The following is an 18,754-nucleotide window of genomic DNA, read 5'->3' on the forward strand; positions in this document are numbered from 1 at the left end:
CAATGGATGACATGGTATATAGAACAAATTTTAGAGGGTCTATAGGCCACATTATTATGGAAAGTAGCAAAAGAGAGGGGGGATGGAGCCAGTACCAATTCCAAGTTGATAAAAATAAAAAAAATGTTATTCAATAATTTCTTTAAAAAATAGAAAATAGAGCATGCTTACTGTTTTGCATTATGGAGCCTTTCTATTTTCTAAAGAAATGATTGAATAACATTTTATTGATTTTATCGACTTGGAATTGGTGCTGGGTCCATCCATCCCCCCTCTCTTTTGCTACTTCTATTCCGGATTGGCCTGCCTGGTGGACCGCATGTGCCCTATTAAGCCCTTGAGTACACTGGATAAGGTGAGCTGTAATCCTCCTTTTTTTCTATTATTATGGGAAGACCAGCGTTAATTTAGGGGTTATATATAGAAATTGGGTAGCAAAATATGATCATAAGAAGAAATAGGAGTAAAAGAAACAATGTTGTTGCAAACAGTTGCTATATAATGCAAAGGTGGAGTTTGAGGAGGGAGCCCTAAGGCTATGTGCGCACAGTGCGGTTTTCGCAGCATTTTTGCACGTTTTTCGGGGTGTTTTGGGGCTCAAAACTGCATGACTTTGCTTCCCCAGCAAAGTCTGGAGTTTTCATTTTTGCTGTCCGCACACGACTTTTTTTTTTAAGCTGCGTTTTTGAGCTTAATAAAAAAAAAATGGACATGTCAATTCTTTCCTGTGTTTTTCTGCGTTTTTCCCCCATGCAATGTATTGGAAAAACGCAGAAAAACGCATAAAAAAGCGCAGCAAAAGGCAGCCAAAAACCCACCAAAATGCGTTAAAAACGCATGCATTTTTACAGATGCGTTTTTGCGCGTCTTTGCCGCAGGTGCGTTTTTAGCGGCTAAAAACGCAGCGTCAAAAAAACACAACATGCGTACATAGCCTAACAGTGCTGGGACGGTTTTAGGATTTTCTGACCAATGTAGTAACCTTCTCTAGCTTAAAGTGGTTGTTCAGAATGTAAACAAAATTTAAAAGTGGCACAATATCTAGAAAATAATATAATCAGATTTAACAGGGCAAACTACTGTTTCTGTGACTTAAAAAAAATGTAACGTATTATGTTTTAATGTTTTGTTTAAATATTATTATTTGTTTTTAATTGAGCAAAATATAAAAAAAAAAATATAAAAAAAGTTTGATATTTTCCACTGTTAAACACTAGGGGGAGCAGCTGCTGAAATCCTACTGAAATCCTACTGTAGAATCAGCTCACATTACAACTGCAGTAAAAGTGGGCAGAATCTGCTCTCCGGTGTGTGATGTCACCTCCCCCTCCCAACCTGGGTGTTTCCAAAAGGATAAGGGAAGATGAAGTTTAGGGACACAGTGCGGAGTCATTTTGTTGGTGACCACAAATGTCTAAAGTGTCACCAAAGACAGCAGGCAGTATCACACAGGATAGGATTAAATACACCGCTCAGCAGGCAGTATCACACAGGAGAGGATTAGATACACAGCTCAGCAGACAGTATCACAGGTGACGGAAGGGGCGCCGGTACTCACACAGGCCGAAAGGAGAGCGGGGGCATTATTGGAGATGGTAGAAGCGGCGGGGGGGGGGGGGTTTGGGGAGCCGGTAATCACACAGAATGACAGGTGACAGGCCGGGAGGGGGGGGGGGGGAGAGAAGTGGGGTGTTATTGGAGATGGTAGCAGCGGCGGCGGGGGAAGGAGCGCCCCGAACTTACACATCCCGAGCAGGTGACAGGGGAAAAAGTACAGCACACAGCATACGCTGTGTGCTGCACAAACATGGCGCCGATCTCCTCCCTCTGCTGTGATCTGAACAGCCTAGGGGGCACGTCCAGGTCACAGCAGGGGGCTGTCTTGTAATAAGTATAGGGATCGGAGTCCGACTATCAGAGTCTATGCCCAGTGGGGTGAGTAACTGTCGTTACAAACATCAAATCCAAGATGGCAGACCCCAGTGCTTTAGTAAAACTAGAATTAAATAAAAACTATATAAACAGGGAGTTTAATCTTGTATTAAAAATACTTGACTTCATAATCACTATTTTTAATACGAAAATAAAAAAACGCGACACCCTACCTTTAAAATTTAAGGAAACGTAGCTTGTGCTACATGGTTACAGAAAGTTCAATAGAAGAGAAGGTCAGTTCTAAAAACCTCATAGCTTGCTGTGCTGCACTGTCTCCATAATTTACAATGAATTTTATTGGGAATAATGAAAAAAGTGTAGGTCAACCGGTTTCTATAATCCCGGACAACAAAGTCTTATTTCCATCTTTGCCAGTAGGCATAGGACACACGGGGAGTTAAACAGGCTGAGTGGAATGTGATAAAAATAAATAAATAATAAATCGCATTCCACTCTGACCCTTGTTGCTCTGTTCCCATCTGCGAATTTTTTTCTCAGCCCTAAATCGGACCAAGAGAACAATTGCAGCATGCTGTAGGTGTAATCCGATCTGTATTCATTTACACCCTTACAAGTTTAAGGGTGCGAGTGAAACATGGGACTGTTAGGGTACCTTCACACTTAGCGATGCAGCAGCGATCCGACCAGCGATCTGACCTGGTCAGGATCGCTGCTGCATCGCTACATTGTCGCTGGTGAGCTGTCAAACAGGCAGATCTCACCAGCGACCAGTGAACAGCCCCCAGCCAGCAGCGACGTGCAAGCGATGCTGCGCTTGCACGGAGCCGCCGTCTGGAAGCTGCGGAGACTGGTAACTAAGGTAAACATCGGGTATGGTTACCCGATGTTTACATTAGTTACCAGCGCACACCGCTTAGCTGTGTGTGCAGGGAGCAGGGAGCCGCGCACACTGAGCGCTGGCTCCTTGCTCTCCTAGCTACAGTACACATCGGGTTAATTAACCCGATGTGTAATGCAGCTACATGTGCAGAGAGCAGGGAGCCGCGCACACTGCTTAGCGCTGGCTCCTTGCTCTCCTAGCTGCTGTACACATCGGGTTAATTAACCTGATGTGTACAGCAGCTACATGTCACAGTGCAGAGAGCCGGAGCCAGCAGCACAGGCAGCGTGAGAGCTGCGGAGGCTGGTAACTAAGGTAAATATCGGGTAACCACCTTGGTTACCCGATGTTTATCTTGGTTACAAGCTTACCTCAGCTGTCAGACGCCGGCTCCTGCTTCCTGCTCGCTTCATTTGTCGCTCTCTCGCTGTCACACACAGCGATCTGTGTGTCACAGTGGGAGAGCGCCTTTGAAGAAAACGAACCAGGGCTGTGTGTAACGAGCAGCGATCTCGCAGCAGGGGCCAGATCGCTGCTCATTGTCACACACAGCGAGATCGCTAATGAGGTCACTGCTGCGTCACAAAAAGCGTGACTCAGCAGCGATCTCGGCAGTGAGCTCGCTGTGTGTGAAGCACCCCTTACAGTGCGATAATCACATCAGCTGACATTGGAGGAGATGGGGAGATTAGTCCCTCCCTCTCCTCCTCAGCTGTGCTCCGATTGCTTGATTGGATTACAGTATAATGACACTCGGCTCCCACTCACAGCAGAGCAGGAGCCGAGGGTCATTAGCATATCGCATCGGATGCCATACGCTCGAGTGGCCTCAGCCAACTAATATGAGAGCAGAATAATTTATAAACAGAGACTCTAATTTGAGGGTCACTTATTTGACTATTTGCTGTAGCTTTGATAAAATCACTGTTTTAATCAACAGGAAATGACCAATAGAGGACTAGTAAACCTGCTGCCATGTAGTGCTCCATATTTATGAGCTCTGTATAACCCCGCCCCCACTCCAGTGCTTGGCTACTTTCTGCCTATGTACAGTGTATGCAGAAAGCTGCCAAGCAGAGGTGGTGGGCTGATCAGAGAGCTAGATATTCTGAGAACTGGTTGATTTGTGCCTATATCATGCCACTCTCAAATGGGGTAGCAAAAACAGGGGTGGACATATCATTGGTGTAAACAGGGGCCAAGACGTAAAAGGGGCCACTACCACCACCAAAGCAGTAAGCACATTCAGTCATAGGCAGGACTATTGGACTGAAAAGGGCCCATATACTTTTCTTGCACGGGGCCCTTCTCGGTCTTTGTCCGTCTTTGGGACAGCAGATGGTTTCATAGTACATTTAGTAACTCTCCTAATTAGAGGAGATGATAGCATACATCCTCTGTCCATTTGCCTACTTAGGACATAAGGACCTCAGTGGGATCAGAAAAGGTCTTTTAGAAAACTGATTCTTGTCCTCCATAAACGGGCACATCCTTACCTCTGGTGTCCCGCAGAAGGTTAGGGTTTTGTCCGAATTTGAAATCCCTTCTTTGCAAAGTCCAAAGTCCGTTAAAACAATATGGCCCTAGACCAAAAGAGAATGGAGTGACAAAATGTTATTCTCATGTTTACTTAAAGGGATTTTCTAAAAACCTCTAAACCTCTTTCCACAGGTGCAAAATACTTAACAAAAAAAAACCCTACAACAACAAATTGTGCTTTACTCACCCTCCCCTGCTTAGCACAGAGTATCCACAACAGCTCCGCTATCTGTTCTTGTCTGCAGCACCGATGTCACATTAACAGCGCTGCAGCCAGCGAGTTTAGCAGTATACGGCACAAACTGTTAATAGCTGCTGTGCTCAGTTATTGGGAGCAGCACTGCCAGTATGACAAACACTGCAGACCATAACAAAGACCACAAGCAGTGGCAGAAAACTCAGGTCTTATCCCAGGGAGAATGAGTAAAGCAATATATTTATTTATTTAGAAAAACAAACAAAAAAAAAAAAAACAACCTGTGCCTACTTCTATTATGTGAAAAACATTGCTTAAAAGGGAATCTGTCACCAGGTTTTTGCTCCCCATCTGAGAGCAGCGTAATGTAGAGACAGTCTCTGATTCCAGCGATGTGTCACTTACTGAGCTGTTCACTGTCATTTGATAAAATCAATGTTTTCTCTGCTGCAGATCTAGCAGTTATACAGAGATCATGAATATGCTGGACTACCTGGCAGCACACCAAGTAGTCCTCTAATGATAATCTACTGCTGATTAAACAGTGATTTTATCAAAACTACACTAAGCAGCTCAGTTAGGCTATGTGCGCACGTGTGCATTTTTCCTGTGTTTTGGCTGTGTTTAAAACTGCAGCGTCTCATTGTCAAAATGCATGCAATGTGCGTCCCCAGCAAAGTCTATGAGAAGTCAGCAAATTCCATGCGCACGTTGCTTTTTGAAACGCAGCATTTTGGATGCCAAATATTTGACAAAATCGATGCGTTTCAAAAAGCAACAAGTCACTTTTGTGCGTGTTGGTTGCATTTTCCACCCACTCTGTCTGTTGGAGCGGACTGTTAAAAATGCATCCAGAACGGATCCAAAATTCATCCAAAACGCATCCAAAACGCAGCATTTTGGATGCATTTTTTAGAGGCACACGCAGTGTTTACGACTGTCAAAACGCTGCATTTTGTCAACCAGAACGCACACGTGCGGACATAGCTTATGTGACACGCCGCTGGAATCAGGATCTCTGCCCCTATGTTATGCTGCTCTCAGATTAGGTGGCAAACACCTGGTGACAGATTCCCTTTACATATTATGTATTTCACGTGGGAGCAATTTAAAGGGAACCAGTCACCAGATTTGGCGACTTTGATCTTCCCTCAGTAGGGGAGATCAAAGTGCGCCTGCGCAGGACCACAATGCTGGCCTGTGTGAATGATGTAGGACACATCATTCATACGAGCCTCAGAAGGAGGACCGCAATTACATAAGAGAAAAGGCGCCGGACTGGAAAACAGCGACACCCATCGGACCTGACCGCCCGCTAGGCGAGTATTATTAAAATATTTTTTACATTCTACATAGCGGCCTGTCTACAGCAAACACTTCAAGGAAGAAATGAGTCCACCACTATGATAGCATTAAAAAAAAAATGTTCTCAATTGCTTTGTAATGGGGAAATCTGCAGTTTAATGTACACGTTTTCGGTTAGTTTCTGCTGATCAGATTTACATTTCAACCCTATTCATATGCTGCCCAGGTAAAAAAAAAGTGGGGTGGGAATTAATGGAAGGCCATGGCTCATGATACATTAAGTCTGCATTAAAAGAGTTAGGCTTTGTGCACACGTTACATATTCGCTACGTTTTTCTTTATACGTTTTTGCTTGCAGATTTGTCACAAACCTGCAAGCATATCCTGATGCCAGCAAAGCCAATGACAATCCTCAAGTGTAGTGATTTTTTTTCTCTAAGCATTATTGGCTGCATTTTCCCCATTGATAGCAATTAAAAAAAAATTAAATTCCAAAAACGCATCAAATTTAAAAACGAAGCAAAACACGCGTTTTTGGTGCGGTGTTTTTTTTCTGCCAATAGATGAAAATCTGATACAGAGATTTCTGCAACCAAATTTGCAACGTGGCACATAGCCTTTAACAGATTGTGCTCGTCCCGAGGACTGAGGCTACAAGACGGCTTTGTTGACGTTGCGGTACCTTCTGGGTCACAATCCTACCCCATTAATCTACATTACACTTGTGTACCACCAACATAGATTTGTGGTGTAGCCCCAGCTATAAACTGAAGCTTTTCTATCCAAACCTACCCTTTTATTTGTCATATATATAAAAAAAGGAAATATAGGTAAATGATGAATTACCTTTGAGTCTAACAGTATATTTTCTGGTTTTAGGTCCCTGTTAATAAAAAGAATATTTCATTAGAAGTGCGTCTCATATATAAATTCTACGGGGAGTGACTGCAGATTAGAAGAAATAGCATACCGATATATAATTTCAATGGAGTGCAGGTATCCCAAGGCACTGCCAATCTCTGCAGCATAAAATAGTGCCCTCGGCTCAGCAAAATATCGTTCTCTTTGTAGATGAAAAAAAAGCTAGAAAAGAGAAATGTATAATAGTTTATTATACAATATTTTAACTAGTCGTAAATGAAAAATATAGAGAATGCATCATATCAATTACAATATTATATCTTAAACATAACATATCAAAGACTCAAGAAATTGAAAATATAAGTAAATGCAAATGTATATTTATTGGATTAAAGCTTTACCCAAATGTCAGAATTCTGGAACATTATAATGTGGAATTAGTCATTGCTGACTAACAAACTTGCAAAACAATTATGCCCAAATCAATGCTGAACAACTGTTTCTAGAGGTTTGGGAAGCAGGTCAGGTGCCAGAATTGCTCCACTACATGTGTTGTTCTCGAAAAACAGGAAATATTACTGATAAGAAAACTACGGGCGATGAGCTGCATCAATGGCCACAACGCTGATTACACAATGTAAAATGTGCCAAAGCTGAATTCACTGAACACCTCCAATGTTCGTCAGGGCAGTGATAAGACAGGTCCCACTGATCACGATGCTTCCTCTATGATATAACTGCTGATTAAATATAATAGTTTAAAACTAAAACTGATAAGACAAAGAACAAAATCACATTGGTCCAAATCTATTGACTCGTTATAGTGAATAGTTAGGTCAGGTGTTCCATCCAAATTACCTTTTTCAGGGCTTCAGGCGGAAGACCCAACAGCCACAAATATATGGCCTTAATAAATGTAAAGCTAGCCCAAGGCTATGTCCACATGTCCAGAAATGATCAATTATCAGCAATCTGTTGAAAAAAAAACAAAAAAAAAAAAAAACAGATTTCACCTGGATCCTTTTTTCAAACATTAACGTCTATGGAAAACACATCCGTTAAATAGCCATCCAGTTTTCTTCCATTTGAAACAGATCAGTTTTTTCCATCAGTTTCAAACAGATTACTTCTGGACATATAAACCATTATGTAATCATCCATTTGAAACTGATCCAGTTAGCAAAAAAAAAAAAAGATCTGTTTCAAATGGAAGAAAAATGGATGACTAGGTAATGAATCAGATTTCCATTGACTTCAATGTTAAAAAAAAACCAAACAGATCCAGATTGAATCAGTTTTTTTAGCTAGACAAAAAAAATTTCTGCAAATTTTTATTGACCTGCTAAGATAACAGATTACTGCTTGATCAGTTTCAAAAGGATGATTACTGGACATCCGAATATAGCCCAAGACATTTGTGTGACTGTGCTCAGCTGACTTCCTTAGAAGGGAAAGTAAAGAGTAGTCCATCTTTCTATTCAGTCTTCAATTATTGTGGCATAGAGCTTAAGGGTCCCCCCTCCTGGAGATAGGCGATGGTGCTACCTATGGGACCGGCATGTATCGAACATAAATGGCATATCTTACCAATATGTCATCATTTAAAAACATTTTTGGCCCTGAAAGTTTAATTCACCTCAAAATAATCATCGTAAAGATCCTCTATTGTCTTGTATTATTAGACCAAAGATGACGACTGATTCAGCTATGCCAATGTAGTAGTGCTCTGATGAATAATCAAAGAGTCATCATAGGAAATACTACAACAGCATTATACATTCATTCACATTTATAGTAATTGAGCCGAGATGTCATAAGCCAGCTAGGGTTATAGCATGTGTCCATCATGTGTATAGACTGCAGTGCACAGCAGAATAGGCCCGTGTCATCTAGAGTAGAAGTATCTGGGAGCAAATTGAGTTCAAAGAAGATCTGAGGCCCATTGTGTTCAGAGGAATCCAAAGACCAAATACCAAATAACATGTCCATGGGAACTCAAATACCGAATATGGAGTTCAGGGGAGGAACAGACTTCATGGTCAAGCACCAAAGACTGAATACTGAAGACATGTGTGCTCGCCTCGGGCCTCCGTTCCGCTCCTGGCAGCTCACTGTTCTGTGCCGTGATCGCTGACAGGTGAAACAGCCAAGACAACAGGCTGACAGGAGAGGCTGCCGGGGGCACAGGTCTGAGGTGAGTGCATGCATCTGGGAGCGGTGATTATGGCGTGACATCTGTAGTGCAGTGCTGGGCTCAGGCTGCAGATCGCCCCTCCTTGCCGCTTGTCACCCTGAACCTTCAATCACAGCAGGTAGCTTCTCTTGTCAGCCTCGTGTCTCGGTAGTTCCTCCTCTTAGCACTCAAAGCAGAGAATATGAATATACACAGAATATACACAGAAATATTGGGGCACAGAAATATGGGGGCATAGTATACAGTGGGACACTATGCCAGCTGTCCTTGGTGACACTTAAGACATATTCGGATCAATTTGCAGTCACTAACAAAATGGCTCCGCACTGTGTCCCTAAACTTCATCTTTTATCCTTTTGGAAACACCCAGAACAGGAGGGGTAGGAGTGACATCACACACAAGAGAATATTCCACCCACTTTTACTGCAGTTGTAATGTGAGCTAGCTGTACACTAGGATTTCAGCAGCTGCTCCCCATAGTGTTTAAGAGGTTTAAGAGTGGAAAATATCAAAACTTTTAAAATATTTTTTTTATATTTTGCTCAATTAAAAACAAATATTTAAACAAAACATTAAAATTTCACATTTTTTCAGTTAATGATTTTTTTTTCACAACACCTTCCCTTTAAGTTTTCTTGCATAACTGAGTAATGTGACATTGATGCTCCTCTTACAGAAGGACCATGATGGGTTATTAGAAGTGAAACTTATTAACCAAAATCTCAAATGATTGTATGCAACTGATCAGTCGATTGTTACGTTGCCAACAGTGATTTGATTTGTCTGATTTATATTTCTGTACCGACTACTGATTACCGTATTTTTCGGACTATAAAACACACTTTTTTCCCCCAAAATTTTGGGGGAAAGTGGGGGTAGGGGGTGCGCGTCTTATATCAAAAACCTGCTGACAGATTCCCTTTAAAGGTAAATATACAGTCAGAGGCATAACTATATTGGGTCCTGCCCACGCCAACTCTCAATAGAGGTTGTGCATTGACTGGAAGGTGTCAATTACAGCAGGGGGCCTGTTGAACTGTTCTTCATGTGCCAGCTAGTCCTGAAATATTAATCATAGGGTAATAAATCCATTACTTTAAGTAAACAATATGACACACACTACATCATGTGGTCCTCAACTTACATAGCAAAGACCTGCTGACAGATTCCCTTTAAAGACCCAGATAAATGGAGGTGTTATTGGGGATTTTGCATTGGGGCCAACGAGCTTCAATCCACACAACTGTAGCTCCTTCAGAGATCCAGTTTATGTGTACTGTTTTCTGATTTACAATTCATTATACCCTGAGACACAAATATTACACAACTCTGTTTCATATTGTACTTCCTAGAACTGGAAAAGGGTTACCAAGGTATAAAACAGAGAAGTCATCTGAGGAAGTGAAATTGTACATCTAATCTCTTCCTCTCTTATAACTAAATATGATCTGCAGCAATGTGAAAAGGAATTAAATTGCATCCAAGTCCTCCATATGGACAATAATATTTTATTATGATCTAAAACAAGTGTATCTTTTCAATAGACTTCCAGTAAAAATGAAATAATTGATATGTAATACAGTCATCCCCCACTATACCGCAGTTCACTTATTGTGGCTTCACTGTATCGTGGGTACCGGAGGGAGGGGGTGGCGGCAGCGATGGTAGAGCGGGGTCACAGGAGGCAGGGGCGGTGGTGGAGCAGGGCGATGCTATGGGCGGTGTGGCAGTTGTCCCAAATGCTTGCTGCGGGTGCTGGCAGGAACATCCAGAAACGGTCAGAGGTGCGGGTGTGACGCCCTGGCAAAACCAGGTTGTCACAGAGCCTGCAAAAATCCACCAAAATGCAGGCCATTCTCCTCTTTGGCACCAACACAGTCCCCACACAGGTAAACACCAGACAATCAGGCCTAGTCACCCCCTCTTCCCCCAGGACAATGGGAGGGATCGAGGAGAAGAGCTCAGGAAGTGACAGAGAGGAGTGTGACCAGTTGGGCTGTAGTGAGTGGAGAGCTGACAGGAGGGAGTTGGAGCTCTCTGGAGAAGATGGCAGTCGGGGTTGGAGACCCGGACCACCAGACGACTGGACCAGCTACGCCGACTAGGTGGCAGTGAGGGCCACAGGCGACAGATCCGATCGCGGGGAACCTGAGGTAGACCGGGGCAGGGTTGTAGTCCGCCGTTACTGAGAGAGGGGATCCAATCCGGAGGCCATTTCAAGCGGACTAGTCCAGACAAGACAGACAGACGGAAAGTGCAGAAGAAAGGGCCCCTGGCTGTATATCTGTGTGTGGGACCCTAATGCAACCGCCAGAGGCTACCGGTCACTGGCAACTTGGTTTACAATACAGACTGTGTGTGTTTACTGACCCTCCAAATCAGCACCAGCTCATCCAGCACCACAACAACAAACTGTTTTTATATTGTTGAATATTGCTTGCAAGTTTGGAAACATCTGCCATAAAGTAAACTAAAAATCAGTTGGGTTTTATTTTCCCCTTTACATTTTTTTTCTTTTAATTCTTTTCAGCAATTTCATATTTGTTTTTTTCTCCACTGTATGATCCACATGAATGTTGTATAGCTTTCACTATCTTCTGCTGGGTATCTGTATCCAGTAATACGCCACTTTACTCATCTCATTGCTTAACTAGATTATTTGGTATATGGAAAATACCGGTGATATCTGCTATTGAAGAAAAGTTGAATAACCTTTTTACCAAATGTCTATAAATATAGACATAAAATGTATTGTACAGTCATACCTCACCTACCGTGGGAGTTAGATTCCAGAGACCCCAACGATTGGTGAAAAATTGCAGAGTAGCCAAGTTATATTTACTTTATTGTTTACCCATATTTTTTGTATTATAAGACACACTTATCCTCTCAAAAATTTACCAGTGGTGAGGTAGGCGCCATTCTGAAAATTATGGCGGTGCCGGCTTCAAATAATGGTGCCTGGAGTTGCCACGTGCTAAGATTGAGCTATCAGCTCAATGACGAACAGAGATCTCATCTGCGCACGTGCCGGCTCTGGCTCATTGATCTCCCAGCAGCGGACTTAAGTAAAACGGCACCCAGAAGAGGTGCATGTGCAGATGAGATCTCTGTTCATCATTGAGCCAATAGCTCAATCTGTGCACGCGCCGACCCAGGCACCATATCTTTGAAGCCCGTGTCGTGGGCGGGGGACAGACCACAACAGGGGGGCCGCTCGATGCGCTCGGATCTGGGCGGTTGCTGTGGCTCGAGTGCCAGCCGGATCCAGGGCACGCGCAGCCGTCCGTCGCCCACGAGTGAAAAGGGGTTATTTACAGGGGATAGAATCTTTGTCAGTGATGCCACCCGTGGGTTGTGGTGATGGATGGTGACAATGCCGCTGCCTAGCTATGGGGGTGCCAGGGGCTGATGGAGCGGTGCAGCAAGGTTGGATCCCCTCCACTGGTAGGGGAGATGTAGTCCCGGGGCCCAGGGTATTGTGAGGGGTTGCTGGGAGCAGTCTTTAGGAGGCAGGAAACCCAACTGATTTTTAGTTTACTTTATGGCAGATGTTTCCAAACTTGCGAGCAATATTCAACAGTATAAAAAGACAAGTATATTTGTTGTAATTTAAAGATTTTTTTCCCCCTGTGTGTATTATTTGCTAATTCATTTTTCAGTGTGAAATCTGACACACTGGTATTATACCATGTAAATTGGCATTGTTTGGGCATTTGCATAGGCCTCGACAATATGGATGTCAGACTGTAGCCAGTTTTGGTCAGAACTGAGGGCTCCTATTGCCCACTGCATAGCCATGTCGAGCTGCTTTATGAGGTGAACTATAGACAATGTCAAGATCTTACCTCGCCACCATTGATGAAATCCAAAACAAAGAACAGTTTATCTGAGGTCTGGAATGAGTAATGGAGACACACCAAAAATGGATGCTTTACATTTTTTAGCAGCACGTTTCGCTCAGCCATAATATGCTTTTGCTACAAAAAAAAAAAAATATATATAGATCTTAAATACATCACATTTGTATCAAATTATTAATCTTAACAGTGTATTAATTTAGTTTTAGACATCTTGCCTAGTTTGTGCCATGTTTAGTTTAGATGTGGTATTGTAGCTAATAATGCTTGTGTTTATGTGCAGCGTTTGCCCTCTATAACTCGTGGGTGTCTGACCCATTTCTTAGAAACTAAATACTTTATATTCCTGAATTCCTGTGGGCGATAGCAGCCAGAAAGACATGAGTCCAACAACTGCAAGTTTGTTTATTGCTGGATTTTCTATACATTGTTTTTCAAATTATAGGAGACTTGTGAGAAATTAACTGTATGATTCGGCTCAAGCTAAATCTGAATTTTAGTATCACGCACCTCTTTCTTGTTCAGAATAACTTTCTTCTGTAAAATCTTTACAGCATAATACTTTCCATCATTTTTCCCTCTTGTAAGTACGACCTAGAATTAAAAAAAGATAACTTAAAGAATGTTTATTTTTCATGACACAATTGCTAATGTAATGTAGAAGCATATAACCTGCAGCCTGTGAAGTCTGGCAACCTACTAGTGAGAGTACATTCACACAAAGCATGACAGTATTGAAAGCATACAACTTGGATTTATCAGAGTATCCATGGCAGAACTCCACATCTGATACTTGGGTTTTTGCTGTAGATTTGCACCTACAGATCAGCACCATCCAATGGGGCTAACTGATGTGCGGCCACCTGACAGGTTTCACACAAATTCTGCATCACTGACAAAAACGTTCCACTAAAAACAATGGGAGACAATCTGTAGGTAGTTTTCACAGAGATTTTGTAGTGGACTACGTATAAAAATCTGCATACATTACTCTTAAGGCCTCATTCACTACAGCAGTACAAATAATAAAAAAAGGGGCAAAGTGATATTTATATTGTTCATGACTAGTGGTGGGCAGACCTGGACTGTAAAAGTTGGATCTAAGCGGTTTCAAAAGTATCCGGGTTTCGGTCCTGGGCCCGGAGTTCTCAGGGAACTCCAGCTAATGATCGGGTTCGGCAACTAGGGTAATAAGAAAAAAAAAGGGAAAATAAAAACAATGTAAGCTCGCTATACTTACCGAGTCTCCAACATGGTTGTAACTGCTTTTGGCCACTCACTCTTACTCCGGTGGCTGCTCATTATTGCTCATATTCGCTGCTTGCCCCACCCATCATCAGTCCTGACGTCTGTGATTGGTTTCAGTCAGATGCGCCCCCAGCCTGTGTGACAGCGTCTGACTGCTTGCAACCACAAACCCGATCTGCGGGTCAGTTAAAAAAAAAAAAAAAGCCGAATGCATTTCCTCTTATTTTGATACACAGCCAAGATAAGCACACGGCTGAAGGCTGCAGCCTGTAGCCGTATGCTTTCTCTGTGAGGAGTATCATAATATAGGGTCCCCCAATGCCAATTTTTTACACCACGCCACGATAGAGCTACAGACAGGTTCTGTAATTGCAAGCAGACACTGTCTCACTTCCTTGTGGCATGTCTGACTGAAACCTATCACAGATGCCAGGACTGACAGTAGGCAGGGAAAGCAGCGAATATGGATGAGCAATAATGAGCGGCCCTGGAAGAAGAGTGAGTGGATAAGTTTCTGAGATTTTGAACGGACCACTCAAAAATCACAACCCATGAATAGCTTCATGGACTTTAATAGTGCTATACATGAAAAACAGAGATACAACTCATACAAGAAAAACTGGGGTCTGAAGAAGTCCTTAGAAACAGACAAAAATGGACCTAATGCAAACATAAGCAGTGAAGCCCCATTGATTGTTATGGAGTCCATCTGGGTCCTGTTTGTTATCAGTTTGGAATAAAAAGTATTGCATGATGAGCTAAAAATGGACAACAAATGGAATCCAGATGGACCCCATAACAATTAATAAGTTTCCTAAACTTTCTTTTGCAAAATTCTAAAAACACGTCTGTTTTTGGCATCGACGCCAATTGTATATTCCTAAAATGGAACAAACAAAACCTCCATACAAACATGTGAACTCATTCTGAGCAGTGCAGACAAACTGGACATTGTAGCTCCATCCAAGGAGTATTGTGCTCTTAGTAACATACAAAATTACCGTACTTTTTTTTGGATATATGAAAAACTTGAGTTGTGCTGCAGTCTTCTCTGAGAAGGTCAACAGGTAGTAAATGCCTTTTTGTTCCTCACAATCTGAGTGCTATGCAGAAAGCCATGGGTTTCAAAGCAAAAATGTTTGTTTGTTTTTTTTATTAGGCAATATATGAATGTTGTACATTTTTTGCCAGTAAAATTTTTCACAAAATGCACAAGTATCTGCAGAAAAGATTTCCACCTTGCCGAAGCTTCCTTTCCCGATCAGTCTGAGGTATTCAAAGTCTGTAGGCTTGGCTCTGTGAGGAGAGAGACCATTACACGATCAGTACTTTCATATGTTAGAAACTTTACTAGACTATAAAAACAGATTTGACAGTAAAAAAAAAAAAAAACAAAAAAAAAAACTTCATCTAGATTGTTCTATATATTTTTTCACATTTTAACTTATTTCAGGATACTGTAAATGTAGTGTAAATTTAAATACTGTGGATTTTTAAACCATATTAAAAGTTTGATCAACTACCTACTACTCTTTCAGTAAATTATTTTCCAACTAATTTCAAAATTACACCTTTTGTACTTCTCATTTCCATTAAACTCCAGCATTTTTAACATTTACAACATCTGAAACACTGCCCAAGTCACACAAAACATCCTGACGGAGGCTGAAATATTGACCACGACTCCAAGTCCAGCTGTATGTGATGCAATGGAGTCACGCTGGTGCACTGTGTACAGACGCAGATGTGCGTTACATCACCAAGTCACTCGTGAATGATCAGCTAAATATTCAGAGCACTCAGAAGTCAGACTCAGATTGTAGTTATTTGTCCACCCATCCCACAGTGCTTTCTCCAAGTCCCATCTGTATTAAATATTACTTGAAAACAAGCTTTATACATTTTTTAATATGCTGGCAAGCAAAGCTCTACTTGTGGGAAACTACGCATTGTAGGGTACCTTCCGATATACAGTATATCGAATATAATTCATTTGATAAAGATTTTTGTCAATTTTTGTAAGGATACGTTCACACAAGCGTATTAAGGCCTAAGCCACACGGCGAGAAAATCTGTGCGAGTGGAGTATGATAAAACATCGCATTCCACTTGGACAATATTACTCTGTGTGTCAGCGCACATGAGCGATTATTTTCTCAGCGCTAATCGGACCGAGAAAACAATCACAGCATGCTGCGATTGTAATGCGAGACTCATTTCTCTCGCACCCATTCAAGTGAATGGGGCGAGAGAAAAATCGCACTGCACTCGCGGTACACCGGTGTTCTGCGCGTGCAGAGCGAGAATCGCAATAGCTGGCTATGGAGAAGAGAGGGAGATAAATCCCTCCCTCCCTTCCTCCGTGCCAGCCCGCCCCTCCGCAGCGCTGGCCCGTCCCCCGCAGATGAGGTCCGCTCGCACAGTTGGACTTCAGACGCAGGGATACTAGCATGACACTCTGGCTCCTGCTGTGCTGCCAGCGCGAGCCAAGTGTCTTGCGAGCATCGCAGTAGTGCCCAGTGTGGCCCCGACCTTACACTCAGAGTGCTGCCGTGAAAAAACAGGCATCACATGGACAGTACTAGGACAAATCTGCTCTTGAAAACAAAATTGCAACATGTCAGGTGGAACTCCCCTATTCAAATCTATATAGGAGCAGAAAAAAAAATGGATACGGATCATTTGTATAGCATCTGTTTTTTTCATATATATTGCAATTCTTAACAGAAGAAACTGTATTTGGTCTCGTAAATGTTAATAACGGTCTTTAGAAAAAAACTGATGTCACATAGATTGCATACTGACCACTAGATGGAGAGAAATTACCCTTTTTTCTGCATTAAAATCAGAAGCTCATATGAACAGTCAAATAGTTAATAAAAAAAGGTGCATATTTATCTTGATTTTGCCCCATTCCTGTACTATTTATCTCTGCTTAAAGGCGTGATCTACTACTCTGTCAACCTCTTCTCATTCCCCATGTTTGCACCCAATTAAAATAAAATAAAAAAGCTTATACTCCCCTCCCAGCGCAGTTCTATTCCGTCAATTATATAAAAGTTGTCAGTGCCGTCTGCTGAAAAACAACACCACAGCATTATGTTCCCACCTCCAAACTTCACTGTTGGTATGGTGTTTTTTGGGCTGGAAATCTTTGGCATCCAAATCATAAAATTTTTGGTTTCATGTGACCAGACTATATTCTCACATACCTTAAGGCTATGTGCCCACGCTGCGGATTTACCGCGGATTTTGCCGCGGATTTACCGAAAATCTGCAGCAGCAGCACTTCCAAGCCATTTCAATGGCATTTTGGAAATGCTGTGTCCATGCTGCGGATTTTTCCGCGGCGGATTTGCCGCGGATTTTGATCCGGAAAAATCTGCAGCATGTCAATTATTGTTGCGGATTTTGGGTATAGAATGGGGAAAAAAAAAAAAATCTGCATCAAAAGCCGCGGCAAATTCCCGGTAATCCGCGGCAAATCCGCGGCAAAAATAAGGTGCGGATTTGCCGCGAAAGTCGCGGATTTTCATGCAGAAAAATCCGCAGGTACATTCTACCGTGGACACATAGCCTAAATGTGCTTGAACATGCTTATTTGTTCAGCAATAGAGTCTTGTGTAGTGATCGTGCATACAGGCTATGAAGATTGAGTGCTTTATTTTCTTTGAAACATTTATGCCTGCTGATTCCAGGTCTTTATGTAGCTCTGCACAGGTGGTTCTTGGCTCTTGGATAACTCTTCTGATAATTCTTTTCACACCTCTGTTTGAAATATTGCGGGGAGCACCTGGTCATGGCCAGTTTTTGGTGAAATTATGTTCTTTCCACTTCTGGATTATGGCCCCACCAGTGCTCACAGGAAACATCAGTAGTTTAGAAATTGTTCTGTAACCAATGACATCAGTATGTTTTGCAACAACAAGGTTGCAAAGGTATAGAAAAAGTGCACTGACTTTACCAATCATAAGATGGTTTCTTGTGTGGCACCTTGGTAATGAGATAAAGTTATCTGTAAGTGGTAGAATTGCTTTCTAAATTACTGATCTTTCTTCATGTGTTCAATACTTTTTTCCTGTGCCATTTCTCATTACACAAGTTATGGACACCTATGGTTTGATTTCTTTGCTTGTTTAGCTTGGATGGGTTATCGACATCTTTTGATAAATTCATGTCAATAGCAGCTTTAGAAATATATTGACATAAAAGGGTAACAATGTTTTGAAGTTTTTACTTTCAGGCTCCATATCTCACCATCCATTTCAAACATAAGACTACCTTCATTTTATAGACAATCTTGGCTATCTCATACATAAATTTGATTTGAAACTATTTAGCATATGATTAGTACTGATTAGAAGCCATGAAGAAGATTTCCCCAAAAAAGAGAAACTGCATCATCCAGCTCATCAATGATTGTTTATCTACCAACAAAATTACCAAACTGCATCAAGTGAGTACCATGACAGTTGGAAGAAAACGAAATTAAGTCCATCCATCTATTCAAAAGAGGAGATGTAGATTTGCAGGTAAAATATCGGAGTCAACAAGTCAGCTCATCACAAGGTCTATCAGTTCTAACACAACAAACATGGCAGTGGAAGTGGTTCATATGCTTCGTAATAAGGGAGATCACAGACGTCCATACAAGCACAGTGTGACGCACATTACACAAGTTTTGAATGGTGGCCAGAAAAAAGAAGAAGAAACCTCAACTTCAATATCATAAGAAGCGTTGTCTCAAGTTAGAAAACCGTGCAAGACGTGGACA

At 42.0% G+C, this 18,754-nt stretch overlaps 1 protein-coding gene across 2 annotated transcripts in view; it reads right to left on the bottom strand.

The window, feature by feature from the left end:
- Positions 1-18,754, bottom strand: part of SGK3 (serum/glucocorticoid regulated kinase family member 3) — a 150,338-nt gene that overhangs the window by 21,822 nt on the left and 109,762 nt on the right. Inside the window, exons 8-13 of one of the 2 annotated variants that reach the window (XM_075353213.1) lie at positions 15,219-15,276; positions 13,243-13,326; positions 12,721-12,852; positions 6,787-6,899; positions 6,663-6,699; positions 4,273-4,359 (exon numbers count right to left, since the gene is read on the bottom strand). In XM_075353213.1, coding sequence (XP_075209328.1) covers positions 4,273-4,359; positions 6,663-6,699; positions 6,787-6,899; positions 12,721-12,852; positions 13,243-13,326; positions 15,219-15,276 — 511 coding nt within the window. The remainder of the gene's footprint in view (positions 1-4,272; positions 4,360-6,662; positions 6,700-6,786; positions 6,900-12,720; positions 12,853-13,242; positions 13,327-15,218; positions 15,277-18,754) is intronic. The other variant, XM_075353214.1, reaches the window with a different exon arrangement.

Source organism: Anomaloglossus baeobatrachus, chromosome 6, assembly GCF_048569485.1.
Source record: "Anomaloglossus baeobatrachus isolate aAnoBae1 chromosome 6, aAnoBae1.hap1, whole genome shotgun sequence".
Taxonomy (NCBI): domain Eukaryota; kingdom Metazoa; phylum Chordata; class Amphibia; order Anura; family Aromobatidae; genus Anomaloglossus; species Anomaloglossus baeobatrachus.